This window comes from Apus apus, chromosome 2 (assembly GCF_020740795.1).
Source record: "Apus apus isolate bApuApu2 chromosome 2, bApuApu2.pri.cur, whole genome shotgun sequence".
Taxonomy (NCBI): domain Eukaryota; kingdom Metazoa; phylum Chordata; class Aves; order Apodiformes; family Apodidae; genus Apus; species Apus apus.
The window spans coordinates 104,722,200-104,747,276 of NC_067283.1; the positions used below are offsets into that span (position 1 = coordinate 104,722,200).

Here is a 25,077-nt window from a genome sequence, read left to right on the forward strand (position 1 = left end):
ATGTGGCAAGTTAATCCATCACTGACTATTGAAAACCTGCCAGTAAAATTGTTGGCTGTAATTTCGTTTAACGTCTGCTTATAGATGTTACAGACACTCATCTCCTCTAAGGGAATGCTTCATAGGAAGATTGGGCTGGAAAGGATTAACTGGTCATAGTCTCAAGTCAGCATTAAGCAGTATCTGCATCAGTCCTTATAGGTCTCTTGTACCTGTTCACCAAGATACACAGCGATAAGTCTGTTGGTATGCTTATAATGCCATGGCAGATGGGGAAGGTTTTTTTTTCAAATCTCTCCACAGGAGAAGAGACAATGGTAGTAACAATAATAGGAGGAGGGCACATCTACTCCCAGAACTGCAAATGCAGTGGTAACACTATCATCATACTCTTTTTACAGCAGAGATTTGTGCTGTTCCTCAGCTGTCACTGCCAGGGAGCAGCACATGGTAGTGGTACTCCCCTAGAAGCAAGCTGTCCATTTCAAAATCAAGTTTGGGAAAAAAAAAACAACACCAAAAAACTGATGTTTTCATACTTTATTATAGGCTGGACTCTGTGACTTTGGATACTGCAAATGCAAATGTTATAGATCTTTCTTCAGCACCAGATGTGGAATTCTGTGAATGTCCTCAAGGTTACACAGGAATATCTTGTGAGGTAACCTCTTGCAGTGTTTTATGTGTGTAAAATTGTCTTCAATCTAAAAGGATTTGGATTTTAAAGGCAGGCTGCCTTTAAGTATACTGCCATAAAAGTGTATACTCTGTGGTGAAATAGTGTCTACTGTACACCGTGCTGTAAATATTTTCTTCCAGATACACTAAATGAGGTTTTAAGCTTATTTTTTAAATTCTACTTGGTGACACTAAAAGATGATGATACACTATAGAACATCAGTGTTGCAGAGGGAGCAGCTGTAAATGCTCTGTGAAGCTGTTTTGAGCTTACCTTTCTCATTAATAGCACTTCGCCTGGATCTAAATTGTGTACAGTTAACTTCTGTTTTATGTCATTAGGTTTATAGAGGCAATAAGGAATTTTAGCAGGGAGGAATGCTAGCCTTTGAAAGATCCCACAAGGGTCAAATATGTCACACAAGGTGATGTATATCTGTGAATAGAAGATGAGGGAGACAGAGCACCATCTGCAGAATAGCAGGAATTATTTTGACGAATAATTTCAGAGTGAAGCCTCGTGCCATAGCACTGCTAATGATTCTCCAGAGGTAGAATGTCTGTTTTTTATTATCCCATAGTAAAGAACTTCACATATTCAACTGCTCAAAACTCAGCTTACGTGCCTCTAGGGAAAAAAGGCTGAATCAAAGTTTCATAGAGTTAGTTCTTTTCCCCTTTGTGTGCAAGTGAAAAAAGAACCACCAGAAAAGAGCTGCAGTGACATCAGTAGAGTTGAAAGAGCATTCAGTTACCACAGTGTGAATGAGTCAGATGGTGGGTGGTCGGAAGTGGGCTCTTTGAAAATGTTTTTTGATGTGTACTTTTAAGATACATAATGCTACTGCTTTTTTCTCCTCATTTCTTTTTAGTCCTGTCTCCCTGGGTACTACCGTGTGGATGGAATACTCTTCGGAGGTATTTGTCAACCCTGCAGATGCAATGGGCATGCAACTGAGTGTGATATTCATGGTGTTTGCTTTGTAAGTCATCCTTCAAAGTGTTTGTGTTTTAACCATCAGTTTTGGAATTAGGAGAGCGTTTTGTCTGTAGGTGACAAGTTTACAGTGTACATAAATTTCAAGCTATGGGCCCCAAGTGTTTTATTTTTCTTGCTTTTCCTTGTTTACTTCATAATATCTTCAGGGGGCTCCATTAAAGTGGTTTCCCATAAAGGGTTTGTTTCAGTTTATCATTTAAAGTGGGCAATAATCAGAACTAAAATTAAAATGTCACCATATCCTAGCTGATAAAAACCTGAACTTTGCTGCAGGTGACAATAAAACTTTTCCTGAAGGAACCAAAATTAAGCAGTGTTTTGAGTGACTATCTGCTTTTGGATATATGTGCATCTTCCATGACTGACATCAGTGGAAATTACTTATTACTTTCTAAAGAAATGAATTAGCTCTCAGATGTCTCCTGAGATTTAGAAGTCAAAGAAATACAATGCCAAAGCACCAGTAAGAAATGTGTAAGAAGTGTGTTACTGCAAATGTGTGCAGTATGCAAAATAAGTTCATATATAAGTTCATATATAAGTAATGTGTTTGGTTTTGTGTTGCAAAGTATATCCTGAAATGTAGAGAAGAAACAATTAGGATGTGTTGTTACAACTCAGAAAAACACCTGTTTATTTTCAGTGTTCTACTCAGTTCTTCATGGCTGTCTTGTTGAATGTTATACTGCATGCAGACTCCTCCAGGCATCCCTCAGGGGCTGGAAAACCATCAATAGTAAATATGAAAAGTTTTTTTCCATGTCTCACAGGCTTGTCAACACAACACAACGGGACCTTCCTGTGATCAGTGCTTACCTGGCTTCTATGGAAGTCCATCCCAAGGAACTTCTGAGGACTGTCAGCCCTGTGCATGTCCTCTGAGTTCTGCTGCAAACAAGTAAGCTGCTCATGCGAGATTTTCTTTTGCACATTCAGCAAAATCAGAAAGTGATATGAACAAAAAATGGTGGGAAATATAAAGGAGAGAGAGGAGGACATTTTGTGTCCCCCTTCATTTGAGTGTATCTCAAAGAAGCTTTGTTTTCCCAGATACACATTTATAGACTAAGCTAAGACAGGCTGAGCAAACTGTCACAATTTGTACATGAAGGTTAAAAGTAATACTTAGATCTGTCGTTGAACTTAGCAGCAAAAATCACCATTATCTTTCGTGTTGTTTCAAAAGGCAGCAGGACAGAAGTGTTGCCTGTGAAAAAGGGGAGCTCAGTATGGAAATGGGACAGACTTGCTAGAAAGAGGAGCAGGATTTTAGGAACTACCAAAACAAAAAGTTTTTTAGAGTTACAACTATTTTGACATTCTGTAATGTTTAAAACATTGATATTAATAATAATAAAAAAATTGTAATCACATAGTTATATAGATAGGTACCTGGTCTTTAAGGGTGGATATTGAATGTTTGTAGAAGTCTTGTGATTCTGTGTATCGATACTGACCACCAGAAACATTGTTCATAGTTTCAGTCCTACTTGCCAGCTGAGTGAAGGAGGTGGAATTGTCTGTGACAAATGTCTTCCAGGCTATACAGGTTCTCAGTGTGAAAGGTATGTACACTACCTTTGGGTAAAACAGCTACATCTTGGCCATCACTAACTGTTCATCATCCTACCTGCCTTGAATTGTGCATACCACATGCACAAAATGTAAAATTTTCCTTCCCATTTTGTCATTGCTTGTAATATAAAGACACTTTAAGCAAAAATTGAATAGGAAATACTTCCTTGGGTAGGGAGAGTGACATCACTGCATTCCAGCTGATAAAGTTTTTAATCTCTGCTGCAGGTGTGCTACTGGTTACTATGGAAATCCACTCATGCCTGGACAATCATGTGCTCTTTGTGAATGCAATGGCAACGTAAACCCTCAAGAAGATGGCCACTGTGATACATTCACAGGACAATGCCTGAAATGTCTGGAGAACACAGCAGGTCACCATTGTGAAAGGTGTGCTGATGGGTATTATGGGAATGCAGTGATTGAGAAAAACTGTCGTGGTAAGCTATTATTATTATTGCTCTCAAAATTCACAAGACACAAATGTGGTGTGTGTGTAGCAGAATGGATAGGGAGATGTAAACCTCTGCTGAAAGTGTTAACCTTCAAGTTCTGAGTTGGTCAAGGGCAGGTTGAAAACTATGGGGTTGGGTTAGCCTTAGGAAGGAATATATTATTCCAGGGTCTGACACTTCATATTGCTGAAACTTGTTTGCTTGCTTAATACTGTCCATTCAGTGACATGCTGTAGACATTTCCTACATCTGAATGTTACATATAGAGCTGGAAGAAACAAACTTCTCAAGTGTATCTATTCACAAGAGGTGGTGTTCTGTATCTTTTAACCCACGTGTGGTACAGGTATTACTGTAGTATATTAACATATATAGGATATAAACAGGTAAAAGACATTTATACTGAATTTGGAAATCTGTATAATAACAAATGCATATAGATAGACATTAGTAATTTTTTAAATTTGGTTTCTTTTTGTCTAAACATAAGCCTGTGAGTGCCACGTGAACGGTTCTCTTTCAAGTACTTGTCATCATGAGACAGGCTTCTGTCATTGCAAGGCAAATGTGGTCGGAGAAAGATGTGATAAGTGCTTGGTAAGCAAATAATTGCCTGCTCCTAATATCTGCTTTTTTTTTTTTTTTTTTGTCTTCCGTTTATTTGTGGATAGTGATTCAAACTGATAAAGGGAATAGCAGCAACTGTATTCAGGGTTGAGGGGACCTGTTGCTGAAGCAAAGACCAAAGGTTTTTCTGCACAGGCTTTTGTGGTTACAAATTGCTCTGCCTGTGCTCTTTGCAGATGTGAAGCTATGCAGCTGACTCAGCACCCTTCTGAATAGGGCTGTTGAGTCTACTGCTGCACTGACTGACAGCACACAGTGTTGGCTTACTGAGAAAAAGAAACCAGGCACTGGTAACATGGAGGGATCTTAGCACTGTGTTTCTACAAAATGAAGTCTTGAGTGGGAATATCTAAAGAATGCAGTTGGTAATAATAAGGACATCATGGCTGAACACCAAAAAGGGATTCAGCTAAAAGACAGGCCTGTTACAAGAACAAGTAGATATTCACTGGTGATACAAAACAGCAGTTTCCAGCCTTTGCTGAGTGTAGAACTGCCTCAGAGACCAGAACAGGAAATCTGTGCCTGCTTACTGTCCTTGTGCCAGCCCAGCTGAATGCCATTCAATCCACATGTACGATAGGTCACTGACATGCTGCTCTTTTCTGGTCTTTCATTCACATTCACGGAAACCTGTGCCTGATCAGCGCAGGCCACTCTCATTTCATGGAAGTCTTTAAATTAACACAACCTTAGACTTTAGAACAAAGTGTCACTGATCAGATTAGTGGGCCATGAGAGCTTTTCAGTGTTCACTTTTTCACCCAAATGCATACCTGCATATAGCTGGAAACAGTGTAGAGATAAGGCCAGGCCTCCCACAGCAGTCACACAATGCTGTCCAGTACTCATCCAGGGTAGACAGCAGAGAAAATAAACCAAAAAACAAAAGTGCATGTCATATTGTATTAAAAAATGAATGAAATACAGTTCCTAATGTATTTACTTCTTGTCCAACAGAATGGTTATTATGGCCTGCTTACTGGGCTTGGCTGCATTCCCTGCAACTGCAGTCTATTTGGCTCAATCTCCGTGGACTGCGATAATCAGGGGCAGTGTCACTGTGTACCAGGAGTGGCTGGAGAAAAGTGTGATCGTTGTGCTCATGGTTTTTATGCGTTCCAGGATGGTGGCTGCACACGTAAGCTCTAATCCATGATCCTTTCAGGGTTTGTCTGGAATTTCTTTCAGCAGTACATTTTATGTTAAACTCTTGCAAAGGTCAGTTGTTTCAATGACTATACACAAAAATCTGTTGAATACACTAATGCATTGATTAGGCTGGGGAACAAAGCTTTTCTTTGATTGTTTATTGTATGGTTTGTTGTAAAAGGTGGTGACTATGAAATAAAAACTCACTAAGGTTGCATGAGAAATTCTACATCCTCAATAGCTCCTTTGTCCTTTTTTTTTTTTTTTTTTTTTTTCCACAAAACCCTTTAGTCCTTCAGAGAGAATAGAAACCTCTCTTTTTTCTGCAATCATAGCAGAGATACTACTCTTACAGATTTCTACCTTGTTTCTTAATTTAATTTTTGAAAAGTACATTTTATAGTTTGATAAGATGTCATTGAGTGTATTTTCCCATCATCACCTGGGTGTGTACAATTTTTGGTCATGATACAGAGGAAAATGTTAATCCTAACAGAGAACACGCTATCAAAAAACCTAATTTATCATGTTAATAAGATGCCCTTTTCAACACAGTATAGCTTAAGGAATGCCTACCTTTTCTCCAACCTGACATTTTTTTCGTGCCTCAAATGCTATAGTAATGTGAAATCTGCAGTGAGATTGTGATAAGATTATGTTTTGGAACATATATACTGTGTCTTTACTAAGAATCAAAGATCTCTTAGGTACCTTTAACCATTTCAGTCTCAAAAATTTTGTAGATCTTATTAAAACAATGAATAAAACCACTTTTCTGAACTACTTTTTAGCAAGAATATTGTATTTCGTCAGTAGGGAAGAGCTTCCTGCAGCAGTTAGTTATAAAATTAGTTATCCATCCCGATTATTCACTAAGCAATTCTTGAAAAGTACTGCTTCCTGAGATAAATCCTTTCATCTACTTGAGAACATTATCTTATCTCCTGATGAGTTTTGTACCCTCTATAATAGTTTTTTGTTTTTACTGTAAATTTACTCTTACACACAATTTTGATTGCTTTTGTTACTCCTCCTGTGGAAATGCAGTGCTGCTTTTTAAACCACGGAACAGGCTATGTCAAGAAGCAGTAATGGATTTTCAGTAAAAAGATGAAATATCACTTTGTTTCTCAGTCATTAGGGATGGCGAGGGGTTCCTAGCAGAAGGGAGGAACTTTACTGTATAATTAAGAAAAGTAAGACTATTAGTTTCTTCTCCATAGCTAAAGGAAGTATAAAGTTAATAATTCAGTCCCTGTTTCTTGTGCAGCTTGTGATTGTGTTCATACTCAGAACAACTGCAATGCTGATTCTGGCCAATGCATTTGTCCCCCTCACACTCAGGGACCAAAATGTGAACTCTGTGAAGAAAATCACTGGGGACTGTCTCCTAAACTTGGCTGCAAGGTATGGTAAGCTGGCTGAAAAGCCATGTCTCTAGAAAGCCATTCACCTTATTCTCATGTCAGAATGGAACTCTTGTTTTGAGAACCTCAATCTTTATTCTCTGTTTCAAAGTGTTAGTGCAACTTGCTCACATAAAAAAAAAAAAATAAATCAAATCAGACTAAAGTGTTTACTGAGGGAACCTTCTTAGAAAGTTGTCTTTGAAAATATTGATCAGGGTGCCTATTCTGGGTAGATGCATAGATCATATTAAAATTTCAAAGTGTGTATTCTAACTTTTAATTGCTTAAATAGTGATACTAAACCAGATTTACAGTAACAGTTGGTAATAAACATATTTTCAAAAACATTTGGAAATAAACATATTTTCTGTGTCAATCAAGGAGTGATGATATGTTTTGAAATGAAACAAAATCTAGCTTATCTACCAGTGAAATCTAGCTTATCTTGAAAGTCACTGTATCCTTTTTTTTTTTCTGAATATTTAGAATTTAAGTGGTATAAGCTAGTTCATATTTCATTAATGGAAAAATAGTAACTCCTATAATCTCGGATGAATATTTATGATTAAGCAGTAAAATGCCAACTCAGTACAGATCCAAGGAATACCAGTAATTTATGCAGTTAAGTTTATGCAGTAAATTTCTGACAGATAGGGCATTGGGCCAATCTTTCTTTTATAAATGTTGAGGTTTTAAAAAGCCTCAGAATTACATGAATGTAATTGGATAATTTCAGTGGAGGAACCACAAATATCATCAACTTGACAAGGTCTATCATCATATGCAGTAAATACTTGACAAGTACAAGTAGGAGCCAAATTGTTTTCTTTTTTCTCTCTTTAAATCTGTTAGAGTAATGATGATAAAATAGTCTTATAATATCTCCTCAGAGTTTACCATCTTAGTGATTTATAGCAACTTACTTGGCAGCCGGTCTTTAAACCACTTCTTTGTCAGCTACCAGCTACTGTCATTCATTACTAATGTTCTGCAAATACACTGTGCTGGTCCCTGTGCATGTCCCTTGAGGTATTCCTTTCACAGGGTGATTCCACAATTAAATATATAACTTCTCACTGTTGCTAAGTGGTTTAACATTCCTTTTGGTTATAGCATTGCAGTCAGTACCCTACATTGCTCCAAGGTATTGTAGTTACTTTCTTGATGCAACAAACAGTACTGTTATCTGTAAGGAACAGTCCCAACACAGACTCCCCTGTGCTGAAGAGTCAGCTGTGGCAGATTGAGATGCAGTGCAATGTCTCCTGGCAAACCCCGGAAAGGCTCTTCCATGATCTCTACATGGATGAAACACAGGAGATGGTGTCAGAAACCCAGCTGGTCTGCTTTTGCAACACAGACTGCATTTGTGGGTTACTTCCTCTGACTTCCATTTCTTGCAGTTTCCTTGGTATTCAGCATCCATTTCTGGGTGTGATGATAGAGCAGAGCTGTAGTCATGTTTTGCTTACAGCCCTTTTTAAGTGTGCTGCAGCACAATTAATTGTGCCTTGGAGTCCTTATTTATCTTTATCACATACAGAGATTGAAGTACAAGTAAATTATTTCAAGAATCATCATAATAGAAATAAGGTTTGATATTCAGGGCTGTAGACCTTTAATGATATCTAGGGCCCACAGCTGTGAATTTGTTTGGTCATAAAGTGCTTTAAACTAGACAGTGTAATACCTAGTACTTGCTGCTAGAGTAAAAACTGATTAATACAAAGAATAGGAATAGTGAGCAGCAAACTTGTGAAGAATGCTAAAGGATACATAGTTGTGCTCACAGATTTTGTTGGTCCTTAGGTAGCATGCCTTACAAGGTAGGGCTTTTCATCTCAATAACAGATGATGAGGAAAGAAGACAGGGAGAATGGTCAGTCATGTGGTGACAGATGGAATGTACTTTTTTCTGCACTGATAGAAATAATCACAGAGCAAAATTTGACTTCTTAAGTAACCACAGATATGAAATTGAGACTCAATATTAGATTCAGTCTACTTCAAAAAAGAATGACAAATTAAGCACATCCACTTTGCCTGTTGGTGATAACAGGTTCTTACTACTGATTACATAATGAAGGATGGGCTTTACTAGGGAATGGTATTCCTTTGGTGCTGAGCTGCAGTGCATGCTGAGCTGCCCACCTTTGGATGCAATGAGAGTCTTCGTTCCTCATCAAATAGTAAATAAAGCTTGATCAAGATGTAGACTCTATTAATGCTTCTTGAAATCATGAAAGAACATCAGTATTAAGTATTTATAAAATTTATCATATTTATAAAATTATTGTAATTATGAATTTTTTTTCATCCAACATGTATGTAATATTGTTTTAATTTACTTGCTGCATTCAATATGTAGTACTTTAAATAAATTATTCTGTATTTTTTTTTTCTGGAGCAGGTTTCTTCAACTCCTTTGATTTCCAGCACAGATTTGGGAATCAACAGAGCTTCTTACTTTTTGCCATACATTGTTTACTGGACATGCAGTTATTTGTTCAAATACAAATCAAACTACCTCATTTCTCTGTGGAAGTTCTTACTTCTAATTATTTTCTAGTAGTTGTTGGCAAACATTGAGTTTTAAGGGCCACTCTAAATTTACTGTGCTCTTTTGGTTGTAACCAGACTGTTTTTAAAGATCTGCTGTACGTGAACATTTCTTCTTTTCATCGAAGGCTTGCAACTGTAGCGACACTGGTTCAACCAGTCTCCAGTGTGATGTATTGACGGGCCAATGCCAATGCAAAGTTGAATTTGGAGGACAAGACTGTTCTAGGTGTGCATTAGGCTACAGGGACTACCCAGACTGTGTTGCTTGTGACTGTGACTTGAGTGGAACCAAAGCAGAGATGTGTGATGACACCAAAGGACTTTGTGGTTGTGAAGAGGAAACTGGTATCTGCACCTGCAAGGTACTGAAGTATTCAGATACTTCTGGGACAGCACTGGGGTTTTCTGATCAAATATATGAGATTAGCTTGAATTCTTTGTGGGGTTTTGTGTGTGTTTCTGTGTTGTTTTGATTTTGGTTTTTTGTGGGTTTTTTTGTTTGTTTGTTTTGTTTTGTTTAAAAAAACCCATATTGGAAAATAACAAAAAAAATAATGTACTGTATAGTAAAACAGAATAGATACAATAATTGACTTGCTGTTGTTTAGTTTACATAGCAACTAGTTTTTATTCCAAAAAGAAGCATCTTTAATTAAATTAGCAAAGTAACATGACTGTGCTGTTATTTTTTTTTTATTATTATTTAATCCAGGAAAATGTATTTGGTCTACAATGCAGTGAGTGTAAACCTGGAACTTTTGCTCTTTCTGCTAACAATGCACTGGGGTGTACTCCATGTTTCTGTTTTGGGATATCTGCATCTTGTTTGGAACTAGAAGGTCATGTGAGAATTCCTGTAAGTAAAGTGACATAAAGAAAAGACATAAATATTGAGACTCAGCTTGGTGTCATCCATGTGCTAGGTACCACACCGGTGTGCCTAAGGTTGCACACATTTCAGCAGTCAGGCTGAATATAATTGACTGGCTTATGGTTGCAGTGGTATGTGTCAGAAGAAAAAAGAAAGCAAAAGATAAGTGTTTACAGTCTGATTGCTGAAACCTTGTGTTTCACTTTTCACTTTTTAGAGAAATATAAAACATTTGCCATTTTTTTGTTTGGGCATTTATTACTCTATGATGGACTATTGAGTATCTCAAAGCACCTAAAACTTTTAGGAGTATATTACTCTGAGGTAGAAGGTTTTTGTCAGCTATTTTTTTGCTCTTTGTGTTGCAGATAACCTTAACTCCAGATCAGTCCATTCTGCGTGTAGTAGCTCAAAGTAACCTGACTGGAACAGTGGGAGGAGTATTTTCTCAATTTCCTGATGTTGTACTGGATGCCGCTGTAGTCAGAAAATACTTAAATACAGGAACATTTTACTGGAGGTTACCAGAGCAGTTTCAGGGAGACCAGGTAAAATAAATAATTTGAATGCTCTGTAAATAATGTATTTATTGTCTCTTAGTCACTCTTTTATTGTATAATAGTCAGTTTATGATGATAACATTTTCCTGCATTACTTCTGTTCTTGTAGGTCGTAATGTTACTAATTCAGTGACTGAAGTTACTCACAGCAAGCACAAACAGGACGTTTATATTACCCTTTCATAATGAGATTTTTCTTGACCCTGTGAGTTGTTAACACCCATATTTAACTAGCATGTTGCTCTTCAGAGATTGTATAAGGAGGAGATAGTGATGTGTTCAATTTTACTTTAGAAACCTGAAAGGGTTTTCAGCCTTGTCGCTAGGTTCAGTGTACAGATCATGGAATCCCTGTTGCCTAGGAATTAAATGAAAATTGAGTGCACACCTTGAAAGACCCTAGAAGAAGAAACTCAGACTGCTTTTTAGAAATATGAATTTAACCTTGGTGCTAAAGCTGCTGAGTTGAAGTCAATTTTAACGTGTTGCCAGTTCTTCAAAGAAGTGACAGTGTTGAAGTCTTCAGATGATGTTAAAATATTAACCTTGGAATAAATAAAAGTAATAAATTTTTATCTAAACAGCTCCTGGCCTATGGAGGGAAGCTGAGATATACTGTTGCTTTTTATGCTTTGGATGGCTTTGGAACCTCAAATTTTGAGCCACAGATTCTAATGAAAGGAGGTCATACAAGCAAGTTGGTCATCTATGTAGACATCCCTTCTCCAGAAAATGGAGTAAGGACTGACAAAGAAATAGAAATGAAGGAGGTAAGCAAAACATTGGTTTGGAAACATTTCCTTTCTTTTATGAGCTTTTATGGAAAACATCTATGCATTAAAAAAATACTTTGAAAAATGTGTATCTGATTTCAAATAGGTTGAGTAAACAGAGCACTTGGACTAAAATGCTTCTATTTTAGGGAAAAAATGGCTGGGAATTTGTGCTATAACAGCAAATAACATTTTAACATTGTTTCTTCTTTTGTAAATGCTGAAGATGTTGCTGTGGTGAGCTTTTCACAGACTCAGATTTCAGAGATAAATGATAGGCAGCCAGGTATTGTCGTTCTTGGGCAGCCTCATAATTTTGTAGCCTGTGTGTTACACTCACAATCCGGGAACATCACAATGGATGTGAATCTTAACCTACCAGTAAGATGCAGTAGTGCCCAGTGGACAGTTTCAAAGCAGATAATGATGACCTCCTTTGGTGGCTTGGACTCTCTGCTGACTGGGGCTGGGGTGAGGCCTAGTCTTCCTTCCTGACAGGAGGCTGGACACAGTTACAGCAGCTATTTTGATCTGCACGTAAAATGAGTGCTGTGAAGTCCTGGTGCTTTGGCTACCTGTGTTCTTGAGATCTAGCCAGAAAAACCTTTGCCATGCTGGCCAGAATGGCTTTCCTGCAGAAACTGTTTATGCAAGCTGGATGCAGAGAAGAGGAGGAGATGGGAACTCATGTAAAAACATGTTTTGTTCTCACATGGAGCAAGATTTTGGATTTTTTGGGACCTAGAGTTAAGACATAGTGACCATGACTGCATTTCAGAAAGAATACGTAAGGAGAAGCAGAGCATTATCTTAAAGTGATTTTGAACATTAATGGTTTTAATAATGTGTTATGTTTCCCTAGGATTATTGGAAATATTTCAATTCTGTGTCTGATGAGCCTGTCTTACGTTCTGACTTCATGTCAGTGCTAAGCAACATTGAATACATCCTTATCAAGGCAGCTTATGGCCAAGGATTACAGCAAAGCAGGTAAAGCAATCTCTACTTGCATTTACTTCTTATATTGCATGTACTGTAATTTAACCTAGAAATAGTCCCAACTGAGCCATACAGTAAAGATTTAACTCAAATTAGAGAAACTTCCAATTTCCTATTTATGACTTCTTTCTCTGATAAGAAAACTTTTATGACCTTTAGTGGCAGCAGAATTCCTCTTTAATTCTTTCTGTGAAACACTAAATATCTCTGCTGCTTATTTTGATAGAAAAGCCCATAAAGTCCAGAGCCTTACAGGCTGATGCAGTGCCCGCACGATGGGTGATATTCATGTTCTCTAAATTATTTTTCACATCTTATTTTCATGGGTATTGAAATTTGTTTTGTTTTGTTGTTTGTTTGTTTGTTTTTCACTTGAAACACATGGTCTTCTGAGTTCTTGGGTTTGTACCAGTCTACGTCTCTCCTGTAACTTTATGCACTCTGGTCAGTGGTGGTAAAGTATTCCCACCCCAGAATGGTAACATTTTACTGCCATTTTGAACAGAACTGGTTACTACTGAGAGGAAGGAGATGCTGTGTGGTCATTGCATGTGTCAGTTCAGAAACTAACAAGACATGCAGAGATGCATGCAATGAAAACCCGGTATCTGTGTATGTTGACAGCTGTGAAGAAGTGTTATTACACCTGCAGGTGTGGGATTATTTTTGCTTCACATGCTCTCAACTATCTTTTTTCTTAGCTCTGTCCAAAAATCTGTGGGACAAAACAGATGTATTTCGTTCTAGTGTTTCTAAGGCAGAAAGACATGCTCTTGTATGGTGTGTTTGTCAAGTTTTGCACACAAGTGGGAATCAACCTGTATGACTTTGAAGTGCTTCTGGTTTATTTGTTGTAGGTCCTAAAATCCCCTGTAAAGAATCTTCAGAATTTATTGAGATATTTGCATGGGAAAAAGGGGATCATGGGAGAATACGTATGGTAGCCATGACTTTGAAACTTTAAAATACTTGGATCTCAGTTTTGTTTCTAGGACTTCTTCAGATGTTCATGCTCTCTTCTGCATATATCTTGTAGAATTGCAAATATCTCAATGGAAATTGCAGTGAAGTTTGAAGAAATGCATCTAGGCAGAGCTAAAGCTCATCTTGTAGAGCAATGTAGATGTCCTGCTGGTTATGCTGGGTTGTCCTGTCAGGTACAGAACCTTGGATTCTTTCTGTGTTTCTAAGAGTGAAATAATAAAGTTACTTAAATGGCTTTTAAAATTGTTGGTAGCTGTTGTCAGCCATATGATTATATATATATATATATATATATATATTTTATTTTATTTTTTAATTTTACTCCCTTACAAATAGAGGTGTGCTTCAGGATACTACAGGGGAAAGCACACAGAACTCAGTGGAAAAGAGCCTCACACTGTGATAGGACCTTGTGTGCCATGTCAGTGCAACAATCATAGTGAAACCTGTGATCCTGAAACTGGAAAGTGCTTGGTATGTACAATTTATACATTTTTCTATTGGTTTAACCTGAGCTTACAATGGCTTTAACAGATTGTGGGAGTTTCTGGGAGAAGTATATGGCTGTACTATTTGGTATAGTATAATTTCGTCCCCCAGTCTGAAAAATGGAAAATCTGAGCCCTTAGGGTTCATTCATTAAAATTATCAAGCTTTTTGGTTACTAACATCTTAAAAAAAATTAATAACTTGAGTTTTAATTTTACTTTAACAAATAACTCATGTAGAAGTTCTTTTTTTTCTGTGAGAATTTCTGAGCTTCCATCCTTGCTCAGGCCAAGATCCGCTTAGCCACACAAAAAAAGTAAAGGAAGCAGTAAACCATACCACACCACAGAATAGGTCAAAGTAAAATTCTTTGTCTCTCAGGAAGAGAATCCTCTGGGAAGCTTTAAGTTATGCTTTGTCTCGGAAACTGAAGTAGTATAAGGATGTGCCTCAGCTAAGTTAGTTTACTCACTCATGTCATTTTATCTCAAAGGTTACTAAGAAGGGGCCATATCTGACTAACACATTGCCCCTCTCTTGTGGGCTGGCAGCCCTGTGGACAGCAAATTCTTAGCTGACCAAATGAAGCACATTAAGTCTGTTCTCTGGTATGACTTATATGCTATCCTAAAGTTGCTTTGTTTTTCCAATAGTGAATTGGTTAGTTCAAAGTCAACTTCTACTGAATTCAGTTTTTAAAGTGAGTTTCCTCTTTTGTTCAGGTGTTTGTAAGTAATCTGAGCAACCTGAGTCTACTGGGAGGTATCCCTGCCCATGGCAGGGAGGTTGGAACTAGATGATCTATGAAGTACCTTCCAACTCAAACCAGTCTATAATTCTATTAATTATTTTGCTTTCAGGGTTGTCTAAAGTATGTGTCTCATGAATGAGAACTATGGTTCTCAATTCTACAAGACCAAAACACATAGGTCCTTCAGACCAGTGTATACTAGTCATTCTTACTCTCAGTTTCTTGTTGCAAGGGTGGCAAGTCACCTGTGTGTTGAGATTACTACTTAGACTTTTCCAACTGAGTAGAGTAGATGAAAGGGATAGTTTTCATCTCTGACTTCTGCTCCCATGTAATAGGAAGCTGCACTGCTGCTGTCTTTAACTTCTGAAGTATCCACACTTGTGAGAATATGAGTTTAAAAAAAGGGGAAAAAAAAGAAAAAAGGAGAAACTGAATTTTGTTCACTTAGGGGACTAATCAGTTAAATTATGTTTATCATACCTGTTTAGTGTTTTAATATTAGTAGCACTGGCTGTTAATCAGTACTGTTGACAAATTAAGTGTAGTGTCTGTGGAGGATCCTTGATTTATAACATTAATTTTCTGAAACACTGAAACTTACATTTTTCATCCAGGTATCCTGTTCAATTTTTCTACCAGTTGCTTTTTTCTTAATTTTTATTTATTTATGATTTTATTTTTTTTTTTAGGATTTTTTCTTTTGTGCTGTGATTTCCTGGCCTGAATTGGTTTAATAGAAGCAGAAATACATAAACCTTAATGGAAATTTAGAATAGAAATTAGGTCAGCCTGCCTGAGGGTGCATTCTCATAGGAGAAAATATGCTGCCATTCCGCTTATTTTTGTATAAAAGATTCCTCCACTCAGAGAATGCTGACCAATGGGTAGTGACATTTAGAGACGACAGTTGGAAACATATGTATATGTTTATTGATTGGGGGGAAGATAAAGTTCCTCTTGTTGTTTGTTGTTGTTTTAAACTGAATTTCTTTTTGTGTACCAGAACTGCAGAGATAACACAGTTGGTGATTACTGCAGTGCTTGTGCCCCAGGCTACTATGGGAAAGTAATTGGATCTGTCAACGACTGCTCTCTTTGTGCCTGTCCCAGAGCCAACCCTGTTAGGTAACCAGAACTTATTAAATCCGATAGACACTTCTAGCATTCTGGATTTCTTGTGCTGTATGTACTATCTCCCACCCTTCCTATGCTGTTACAACAAGAATTAGTTATCATTACACATCCTTAATTTTTAGACATTTGAAAGCTTTCTATTTAGTAAATGAAGCTTAAATTATGAGTTGTTTACAGCTAGTATTAATTCTGTGAGGATTAACTGATAAGTCAATTTATTTTTTTCTCTTAAGAGTAGGTCACCCACATAGAGCGCTTTATATTTTTAATGGACTAAGTTGCTCTGACGTGTTTCAGTTTCAAACGTGGGTTTCTGTCATTACTTGAAAAACAGTGCTTTTGTATTTACAAAGATCTGGGCCATCTCCAGTCAATGCAGGGAACCTTTCATGCGATCAATCCTAGGGGAAGAACAAGTATTCTTTCGTTTGAAATTTGTACATCTGTTTGTTTGGTAGAGGAACAGTTGACTTCATATTTTAAAAATCAAAATGCTGTGAAGGCTGTTTTTCCTCCAGAAGCTTGAAAAGCATATTTGTTTTTTGCTTTTGGATAATTTAATAGGGGTCTAGCAACTCTGATGCAAGTCTATTATATGCTATAGCCATATCATGCAGCAGCCATTTTTTCATTGTCTTATCTTTTAGAAGGTCATAAGGCTTAAAAGGTCAAAGGCATGTTATACAGTAATGGAGTCACATTTGGAAAGCAAACTTTTAAAGAAACAAATAATACAAAACACAAATCCTCGAGTGCTGCATCAGGTTGAGCAGAGGATGCTGTTACTTAAAATATTTAACCTGTGTCTTTGTATGGTCTTCCATGAATATGCTAGCAGGTATTTGTTTATCCTTCCTCCAGTTTTAGTCCCACTTGTGTCCTGAAAAATGTTCAGGATTACTATTGTGATGCCTGTCTCCCAGGATATGAAGGACAGTACTGTGAAAGGTGAGTTACACATGGCGCCCCCATTTACCCCCAGCTCCCAAGGACAGTTTGATTAATATGACCCATATTTGTACTTGGAATAGATTATTCAGCATTCATAAATAAATATATGAACGAGTGCTGAAGGACTTAGAGTGATTTGTTAGTTACTGTTAAGATGCCCCTAATTAAAAATCTATCAGTGATTCTCAAAGATAAGTATAAGAATAACCCTTGATGTTCAGTGTTCCATTCCTCCCTGTGTAGGTGCTCCCTTGGCTATTACGGTGACCCTAAGCTTCCTGGTGGCAGCTGCCATCCGTGTCGGTGCAATCCAAGTGGATCTGTTCATGTTAATTGTGATCGTGCAACTGGCCAGTGCCTCTGTAAGCAAGGTGTGACAGGACAGCTCTGTGAGGAGTGTGAACCGAGACATCTTCTTGTCAAAGACGAGTGTGTTTGTAGGTGTTTGGGGTTTTTAACTGCTTGCTTTCCCAGTGGGCTTTGGTCTGTTCCAGTCATATTTATGTGCACATGGTTATTACTTAACCATTACTTAACCATTACTTAACCATTACTTAATTAAATGTTTTTCTGATGTCAGGGCCTATTTTTTTCTATTAAAGGAAAGAAATCTTAATTTAGTATCTCTGTACAACAGTTTGGGTTGGATTAGATAACCTCCAGGTGTCCCTTCCAACCTCAACCATTCTGTGAACACAGAGGAAGCTGCAGTGGAGATCATAACATCAGACAGTTAATCCTTAAAATAGCTTATTTAGTGTTACAGACAAGTTTGAGGAAAGATAATTTTAATAGTTTTTTGCTGTCTGAGGCATACCTTAATTTATTGAAGATGTTGAATTCCTATGTCAGTGATCTTTTAGATGTGAGCTTGGATGAGATAGTACTTAGAGAGTTATCCCAGGTATGTAGACATTCTTCTCCAATAATTAGTCATATTCCATCAATAATTAGTCATGTAATTCCTTATGAGAGAGTGGATAGCTGAAAGCCACAGCAGGTACGGTAATCTGCTTTTACATGAATTGGGATTTAGGACTTATATTCTGCTTTGTATAAGTAAAAAAAGGCACAAGAAACAAATGGAATGGTCTTCCTAACCTGTTTGGATAGATGTCAGTGGCATCACCCTGGAGTTATAGTGATACAGCTAAATGGGCTCATTATAATACAACTAGCAGATCAATAGTCATTCAGGACCAATAAGATTTGAATTTGTGATAACCTAAGGAGAGTACGTTAGGAGTAGGTCTGTGCATGGGGCAGGAAGGGGAGGGCAATATGACAAATCTATATTCTCAAAATTATTATATTTAATCACTCAAAAGATGAAGGCACATACTGTGTAAATCAAAATAAATTTTTGTATTTGTTGGCTTCTTTTTAATACTAATATTGCTCTCTCATCTTTAAATGTTTTCTTTAGCATGTGATGACAATTGCACGGGAGTTCTGTTAAACAGCTTGGATAATCTTAACAAGGCCATACTTTCAGTGAACCTCACTGGTGTTGCCCGTGTGCCCTATGGCATATTGTCAGAGCTGGAAAATGCAACAAAACATCTGAAGGTAAAATGAATGCACAAATAGTAGAAATACTCAGGCACACCTTTAAAGCAAAACTTGCCACCACTCTTGTGCCAGTAATTTTAACAGGAGCCCTCCTGAGGTTCATGGCTTTTATGTGTGTATGTGTGATACCAGGTTATGACTATTATATTTGGTATAGAACCTTCAGTTGTTTAGATGACTGAATTACTTTCTTTCCATAAATAAATTACATGGATGAATATATTTTTCAGTCAGCACCATGATTATTTGAATGTGCTGTATGTATGTGCTTCACCTGGGTTATGTGTATCCCTAGAAATATCAGGCCAGGTCTTTTCCCTTTTTGGTTCATTTGCTGAAGAACTGCCAAAGCATAGATCTTGAGTCTGTTCCTTCCTATAGTCTCCCTAGGGCTTTCATGGAGTCCTCCCCTAGAGTGGCAGGCTGTTTCTCCAGTAGCCAGGGTGTCTGGGATGCAGCAGTTTGCTTTGCTTTTGGTTGTTTGGCAGTCCAATTACCTTACTCGGTTCTCCATCTTGAAACACAAAAGCCAGGTAGAATGTTTCAGTGTTGAACACTTTCAGGCTGCTTGTGGCAAACTTTCCTTCCATCTCCTTTCCCCCTTAAACAAAGCACAAAATACCACATTTTGTGGTTCTAGGGGGTCTTTTGTTATTGCTGAGGACTGAATTAATGTGGTCTCTGCACGAATCCAGAGATAAACAGAATCCTTCTTACTTCACGACGACTAAAATACGCACATTTATGGGTAAGACTCTGCTCAGCAACAAGTCAAGCAAGACAAGCTCTAAGAAAAGAGCAAAGCTACCTTCTTTGTGTTCCAACATATCACAACAAAATCAAAATAATGTGAGCCTTCTTGTGCTGCTGGATTTGGTAAATTACAAGTTTAAATTAAATTTTCTTCTGTAAAAGATGTGAATTCCAATCAATGTACCTCAAAATCTTAATAATTACAGTATCTGAAGGCAAATTATTATATTATGTGTTTATGCTTCAGCAGATACTCTTATCCTTTAGTTTTAGTTGGTAACATTTTAGTTATAAAGCTTCAGTTATACTTCCCTGCCTTTATGTTGCAAGGCATAAACATATTGCATTGTTTTAATATTTGCAGGTTACAGCTGAATTTCTGTAATAGTTTTGTGTTTGTACAGGAGCATCATCTTCTGGAATTACAAACATCACACAATATGTAGCTTTTATTTAGCACTTCAATTATTTAAAAAAAAAAACAACACCTCAAAACTTATGTAAAAATAAAATTAATTTAAGCTTCTCCTGTAGTATATACATTTTTTTCTATTCAAATCAAAGCCAGGCATCAGTTGCTTGAAAATGGGAAGCTAAAAGTGATATAAAAGCATATGTGTCTATGATGTGAATTCTGTTTTTGTAAGGTCACAACGTTTTTACACAACTTAATATTGAGGGTAAGTTGCTAGTGTCATATTTTTTTCTCTGTTTGGAAACAGATAATCCCCTCCGGCTAATCAAATTTTACTTTCCGTTGTGTTGTACTAAAGTAAGTGTAGCTGGAAGCCAGAAAATCCCCAAGTTGATTTGTGCGAATTACAGATCTTCCTCAAAGAGCTGTCTGCTGCGTATTGCATTTTTACTTCATGGTGGTCACTCAGGAATTACAGTATTTCTTCTTTATTCTGCATTAGGTGTGGGACTTCAATAATGAGAAAGTTATCAGATTAAGTCATCTACGCCTTGTTGCTTCTGCATGTCCAGTCCATCTGAGAACTTGTTTTCTAGTTAAAGCCACCTGCTTTACACCTCCTAGATATACTTGCTGTTCCATCCTGTGTTTTTGGGCTGGGCTTTTAGAGAAACCTTGCTGTGCTTTATCCCAGGAGGCTCAAGAGCTTCAGCTTCTGTTTCTCTTCACTTGTTCTTTCCTCATCCTGAGGAAAAGACTTTGAAATTTCTACTTGACCCAGGCTGTTAGACAATCCTGTGAATTACTTCTTTTAAAGTTGGGCCAAGTGTTACTTATTATGGTATTTACAATGGTTGCCTCTGAAACATCTGAAAACTAAAAATAAAACTTCCCCAGACTTGTTGTCTTTGTAAGAGATGCCTTAAGTTTCTTTGCAGATTTAGAGAATGGCATTCCATTGCAGGCCTTGACTGTATCAAATATGATACACTTGCATACAGTGGCCTATTGAGGCAACCTTGAAACCAAATACAGCCCATTATTCTGTCTTTTTGGTGAGAGGATCTGCAGGGCTGCTTACATTACCTTATAGTGTCTGGAGGGCAAATACTCTGAACTCTGAAAAGCCATGCACTGGTTTTTGACAGGGAAATACAGGGTCATCCTCGCAGAGACACCCCAGATGCAGCTGTTTTGAGAAGACCAGCTGCTGAAACAGTTGCAGCAGTGAGACTGGATGGACACGTTTAATTCAATGGGCCTTTGAACTTTTCAAAGTACCTTAATTGTACAGCTCAGTCTGTGGTGAAATTAGGCTTTAGCAGAAATTAGGCTTCTCTCTTGCTGCTTGATTTAAAGTACAACATGACTGGATTTAGAGATTTGTTTCCTTACTTAAGGAAGTGTTTTGTTGCATGAATTGTATGCATGTAATTTTTTTGTCATTTTACGTGCCTTGCAACTCAGTAGTTTAAAACACATAAATAATCTTATAAATAATTCTTCCCAAAACTTTTCTGGAGATGCAACAAAATCCTCAAGTTACAGTGTGGTGTTTCTTCTTGTTTCTTACAGGGGTCTGTAGTTCCTAGAGAAAATGCAACTTATTCATTAGCTACAGCAGAAGAAAGTCTTTTGAGTTTATCAGGAGGAATTGATCATCTGCATGAAGAGGTGGGTCCTGGCTTCTTCGTTCTTAGCCTTTGTGGAGTAATCTTTTGAGATTTCATAGCATGGTACATCATTTTAAATCTGGAGAATTCAATGAAAGATTCCAATCCATTCTGTCGTCTTTCTGAGGAGGGGAGTTGTTGATTGGTCTGTGGAGTTCTGCAAACTACCATGCTTTTAAGATAATGTACAGGAGATTTACACAGTTTTTTAAAAAAGTTAAGTATCTTTAAATACTGTGATCATTTAAGGCCCTAAAACAGGAGAAAGGGAGATACATACTTCTCTGATTTTATTCTAGTTGTCTAGAATTTTGAGAAAAGCTTGGCAGCTTAACACCATGACTCAGGAAACCAGGAATAAAACTCAAGAACTGACTGGATTTATTGACACAGTACATGCAACCATCAAAGGTATCCTGCTTTTAAGATGCTTCCACTTGTTTACACAATTTAGAGGGCTCTTTCCCTTACAACTCTTAAAGAACTATTTACATGGAAAGTGCTGCATTTTGCGCAGGGGGTTCACATATATTCTTTTGTTAGTGGCATGACTAAATTGTTTATTTTCCTCCTTAGTACTTGCTGAAGTTGCTGTGTCACTAAATGAAACACTGGGCCTGCATCTCCCACTGTCAAATTCTGCATCTCAGAGCCTCCAAGATAATATTTCTGCCCTATTGGATGCATTACGCAAGAAAGACTTTGTTCAAAAGCACCTTAATGCTACCACAGTACTAAAGTAAGTGTGTTCTGCTGATGTCTTCGTGTCTGTCTGTACTATGTAATACTGCGTTTTGGAGAGGTGTCTCAAGAAATGTTGTGCTGTAATGACAGGCAGTGTGATGGATAACTAGCCAAGATGGAGCTGTACAAACTCTAAATTTGGAATTACATGATTTTGAAGGTACTTGGGCATCCCATGTGATACTGATAAAACCAAGGCCTGTTCATTTGGGCATGATACAGAATTCCATTGCAATAACTGAAAAGACTCATTGGTTTTGGTTTGATTCAGATCTGACCCTAATGCATATCTCCTTGTTGCCTTCATCTAGTCTCAGTCGGTTGCAAGCCCAGATCATGCCAGTTCTGCTGAAGGACATGATTATATATTATCACTGGAACAGTGACAATATATTATTGCATGCATTTGCAAATGTAACCAAGGCATTTGCTTTAGCATTCTAAGCCACTGTTTAGGATTGCATTCCATTGTCTTGATTTGTCCCCATTTAAAGGCTATTTTAAATGGCTTTTGTATTCGCTATTAGGTCTTACTGCCAGACTTGGCAATATAAACATTGACTGTTCCAACAGTCAGTAAAATTTTTGTTCCAACTTCAGAAATCCTAAGTATTGCCCTAGACCAACAAAAACTGTAAGCCTGTTAACATTGGCTTCAAGGGAGAATGATTTAGACCAAAGTGGAGTATTTATGAAAATTTTGCTTTTAAGCACTTTGCATCAGGCAGGATAGAATGTTTATGTTGGTAGAATATCTGATTTTGTTCAACAGTCTACTGTTGTTCTTATGCTGAATATTAAATTGTCTAGAAGCTAAATGGACATGAAAATGGACTAGAAGTATACCTTTTATTCTTATATTTATGAGGAACTGCAAATAGCGCTTTTTTGCACTTACAGAAGTGCCCAATGTCCTGTTGCATAGTAACAGAATGTTCTTTCAACATCAGCTTTTGAGCTGTTATACAAAGCATTAGTAAATTAACTTTTTCAATTATAGGCTCAGTTGAAAGTTCTCTGATAAGTGTCCTTCAGCAGATCGACGAAGAAAGTTAATAAGATTTATAAGGTTGTTTGCTCTGCAGAATTTATCATGTAATGCAGCTGTAAATTCAAAACTGATTTAAATAAGCGACTTGACAGCTCATTTTTCAGGGAGTAGAAGTTATCACCTGGCTCACAGTGGACTGAGCTTGTGATGACACAGTGTTAAACAGTACTCATAACTGAGGTCTGCCTTGTAACTTTTTTAAGGCTATGGTTTCTGAGTGTAAGACCTGAATTATAACTTTTAAGAAATACATGCAAGTGCACATCTGCTATTCAATAAGATGTAATGTGTTTTGCTGACTATAATTGTGAAATAATTTAGGTTTCTTTTGCTTTGGCTAAAGATCTATATGTTTTGACATAGACTTTTAGGATCATGTTCAGTTCCTTCAATACTGGAAAGTGTTTTAATGGACATGCAAATATTCCCAAATAGAACAGCTGAAGTGAAAAACAACTGACAAATTTTTGGGGGGTTGTTATTTCCCAAATAATAATAATAATGTCTGTTACTGATTTCAGAAGGTAAGTGCAGAGATTTCTCATATCAGTGTTCATTCTAGTTAGGCTATTCATCTTTATTTGATACTTGAACTTTTCAGGACTTGTATATGTCTCCTGGTTCTGGTTACTTGTTTCTTTCCATTGTCAGTCCTCATATTCAATGTTTTGATCTTACATTCAAACTGAATTACTGCAATTAAGACAGAATAGTCCCAGAGGGATGTTTCAGAGAGATTTTGATGTGGAGGATGTACCAATAAGTCCAAGCAAATGAGGTTTACTATGAACTCTTTCCCCTTTAGTCACCATATAAAAAGTTTATAAATTGTATTCCTGTCCTCTCCCTCAAACAGTCACCTTTTGTATGGTAAGACAAGTAATTAAGCCAACGTGAATGTATGCTATGATTGGAAAATTTGTAGGCTTTTGAAAGAAGATGCATTTACATTAGTTGTACATAACCCCATTTTCTCCTCGAGAAATCCATACCTAAGTTTCTCCTGTACCATTTATTTATTTTCTGATTCTTTCTTTGTCAGAGCTGCAGAAGATGTGTTGTTCCGTGTTCAGAAAGAGTATCTTAAACCCCAGCAGGAGCTTGCTGAACTAAAAAAGGATGCAAGCCAGCTCTTATCAAAGCACAACAGCAGACTTCAAGATGCCCAGGACCTGGTGAATAAGGCACTTGCTAACATCAATGAGACCAATCGCTTGTTTCCTCTTATCTCAAGCAACCTGGCAGAGTTAAATGTAAGACCAGACAATTGGTGTTGTTGCTTAAGAAATATTAAATATGAAATTGTGTTTAAACGCTGCTGTTTAGATTTTGATAAGCTTGAATATGCCTAAACATGTTAATACATGTGATAACTTAAAAACTCAAAGGAAACCAGACCTGTTTGAAAAATATGTGAACTCATCTGCACTACCTGACTTTACAGAGTACTATAAAACATTTGATTTATGCTATAGGACAAAAAGCTGAATATAAAGGAAGGTGAAGAAGTCATGGCCATGCTCATTAAAGAAGGGAAGGTCCTTGTGAATGTTGCTGCTGCTCTTGCCCAAGATGTAAAGAACTCTACATCTGTAAGTTCTTAAGTTTAACATCCTCTATGACACTGTCAGGTAGACTTTGCTATTGAAAAAAAGAGGAAACCATTTTGTTGTGCAGAACCTGGAGGTCCACCAGGATGGGTTAGTCCTATGGAGCACCAAACTGCGACACCATGTGGATAAGTTGGTCATGCAGATGTCTGTGAGAGGAGTGCTTGACCTGGTATACAGAGCTGAGGACCGTGCTGCCCAGTTCCAGAGACTTGCAGAAGCACTAGAGAGGTAAAAACTCAAGAAATATTGGGAGAGATCTACAGTAGTGTCGGATTTATGTGAC

The 25,077-nt window shown here is 37.3% G+C and overlaps 1 protein-coding gene across 1 annotated transcript in view; it reads left to right on the forward strand.

The window, feature by feature from the left end:
* Nucleotides 1-25,077, forward strand: part of LAMA1 (laminin subunit alpha 1) — a 78,893-nt gene that overhangs the window by 25,962 nt on the left and 27,854 nt on the right. Inside the window, exons 14-38 of the mRNA XM_051610269.1 lie at nucleotides 550-661; nucleotides 1,551-1,661; nucleotides 2,449-2,576; nucleotides 3,157-3,243; nucleotides 3,482-3,693; nucleotides 4,199-4,305; nucleotides 5,296-5,476; nucleotides 6,758-6,894; nucleotides 9,584-9,820; nucleotides 10,171-10,314; nucleotides 10,698-10,877; nucleotides 11,474-11,659; nucleotides 12,525-12,652; nucleotides 13,698-13,818; nucleotides 13,982-14,119; nucleotides 15,892-16,013; nucleotides 16,884-16,970; nucleotides 17,217-17,410; nucleotides 18,400-18,542; nucleotides 21,289-21,387; nucleotides 21,686-21,797; nucleotides 21,963-22,125; nucleotides 24,224-24,434; nucleotides 24,657-24,773; nucleotides 24,859-25,022. Of these exons, the coding sequence (XP_051466229.1) occupies nucleotides 550-661; nucleotides 1,551-1,661; nucleotides 2,449-2,576; nucleotides 3,157-3,243; nucleotides 3,482-3,693; nucleotides 4,199-4,305; nucleotides 5,296-5,476; nucleotides 6,758-6,894; nucleotides 9,584-9,820; nucleotides 10,171-10,314; nucleotides 10,698-10,877; nucleotides 11,474-11,659; nucleotides 12,525-12,652; nucleotides 13,698-13,818; nucleotides 13,982-14,119; nucleotides 15,892-16,013; nucleotides 16,884-16,970; nucleotides 17,217-17,410; nucleotides 18,400-18,542; nucleotides 21,289-21,387; nucleotides 21,686-21,797; nucleotides 21,963-22,125; nucleotides 24,224-24,434; nucleotides 24,657-24,773; nucleotides 24,859-25,022 (3,621 nt within the window). The remainder of the gene's footprint in view (nucleotides 1-549; nucleotides 662-1,550; nucleotides 1,662-2,448; nucleotides 2,577-3,156; nucleotides 3,244-3,481; nucleotides 3,694-4,198; nucleotides 4,306-5,295; nucleotides 5,477-6,757; nucleotides 6,895-9,583; nucleotides 9,821-10,170; nucleotides 10,315-10,697; nucleotides 10,878-11,473; nucleotides 11,660-12,524; nucleotides 12,653-13,697; nucleotides 13,819-13,981; nucleotides 14,120-15,891; nucleotides 16,014-16,883; nucleotides 16,971-17,216; nucleotides 17,411-18,399; nucleotides 18,543-21,288; nucleotides 21,388-21,685; nucleotides 21,798-21,962; nucleotides 22,126-24,223; nucleotides 24,435-24,656; nucleotides 24,774-24,858; nucleotides 25,023-25,077) is intronic.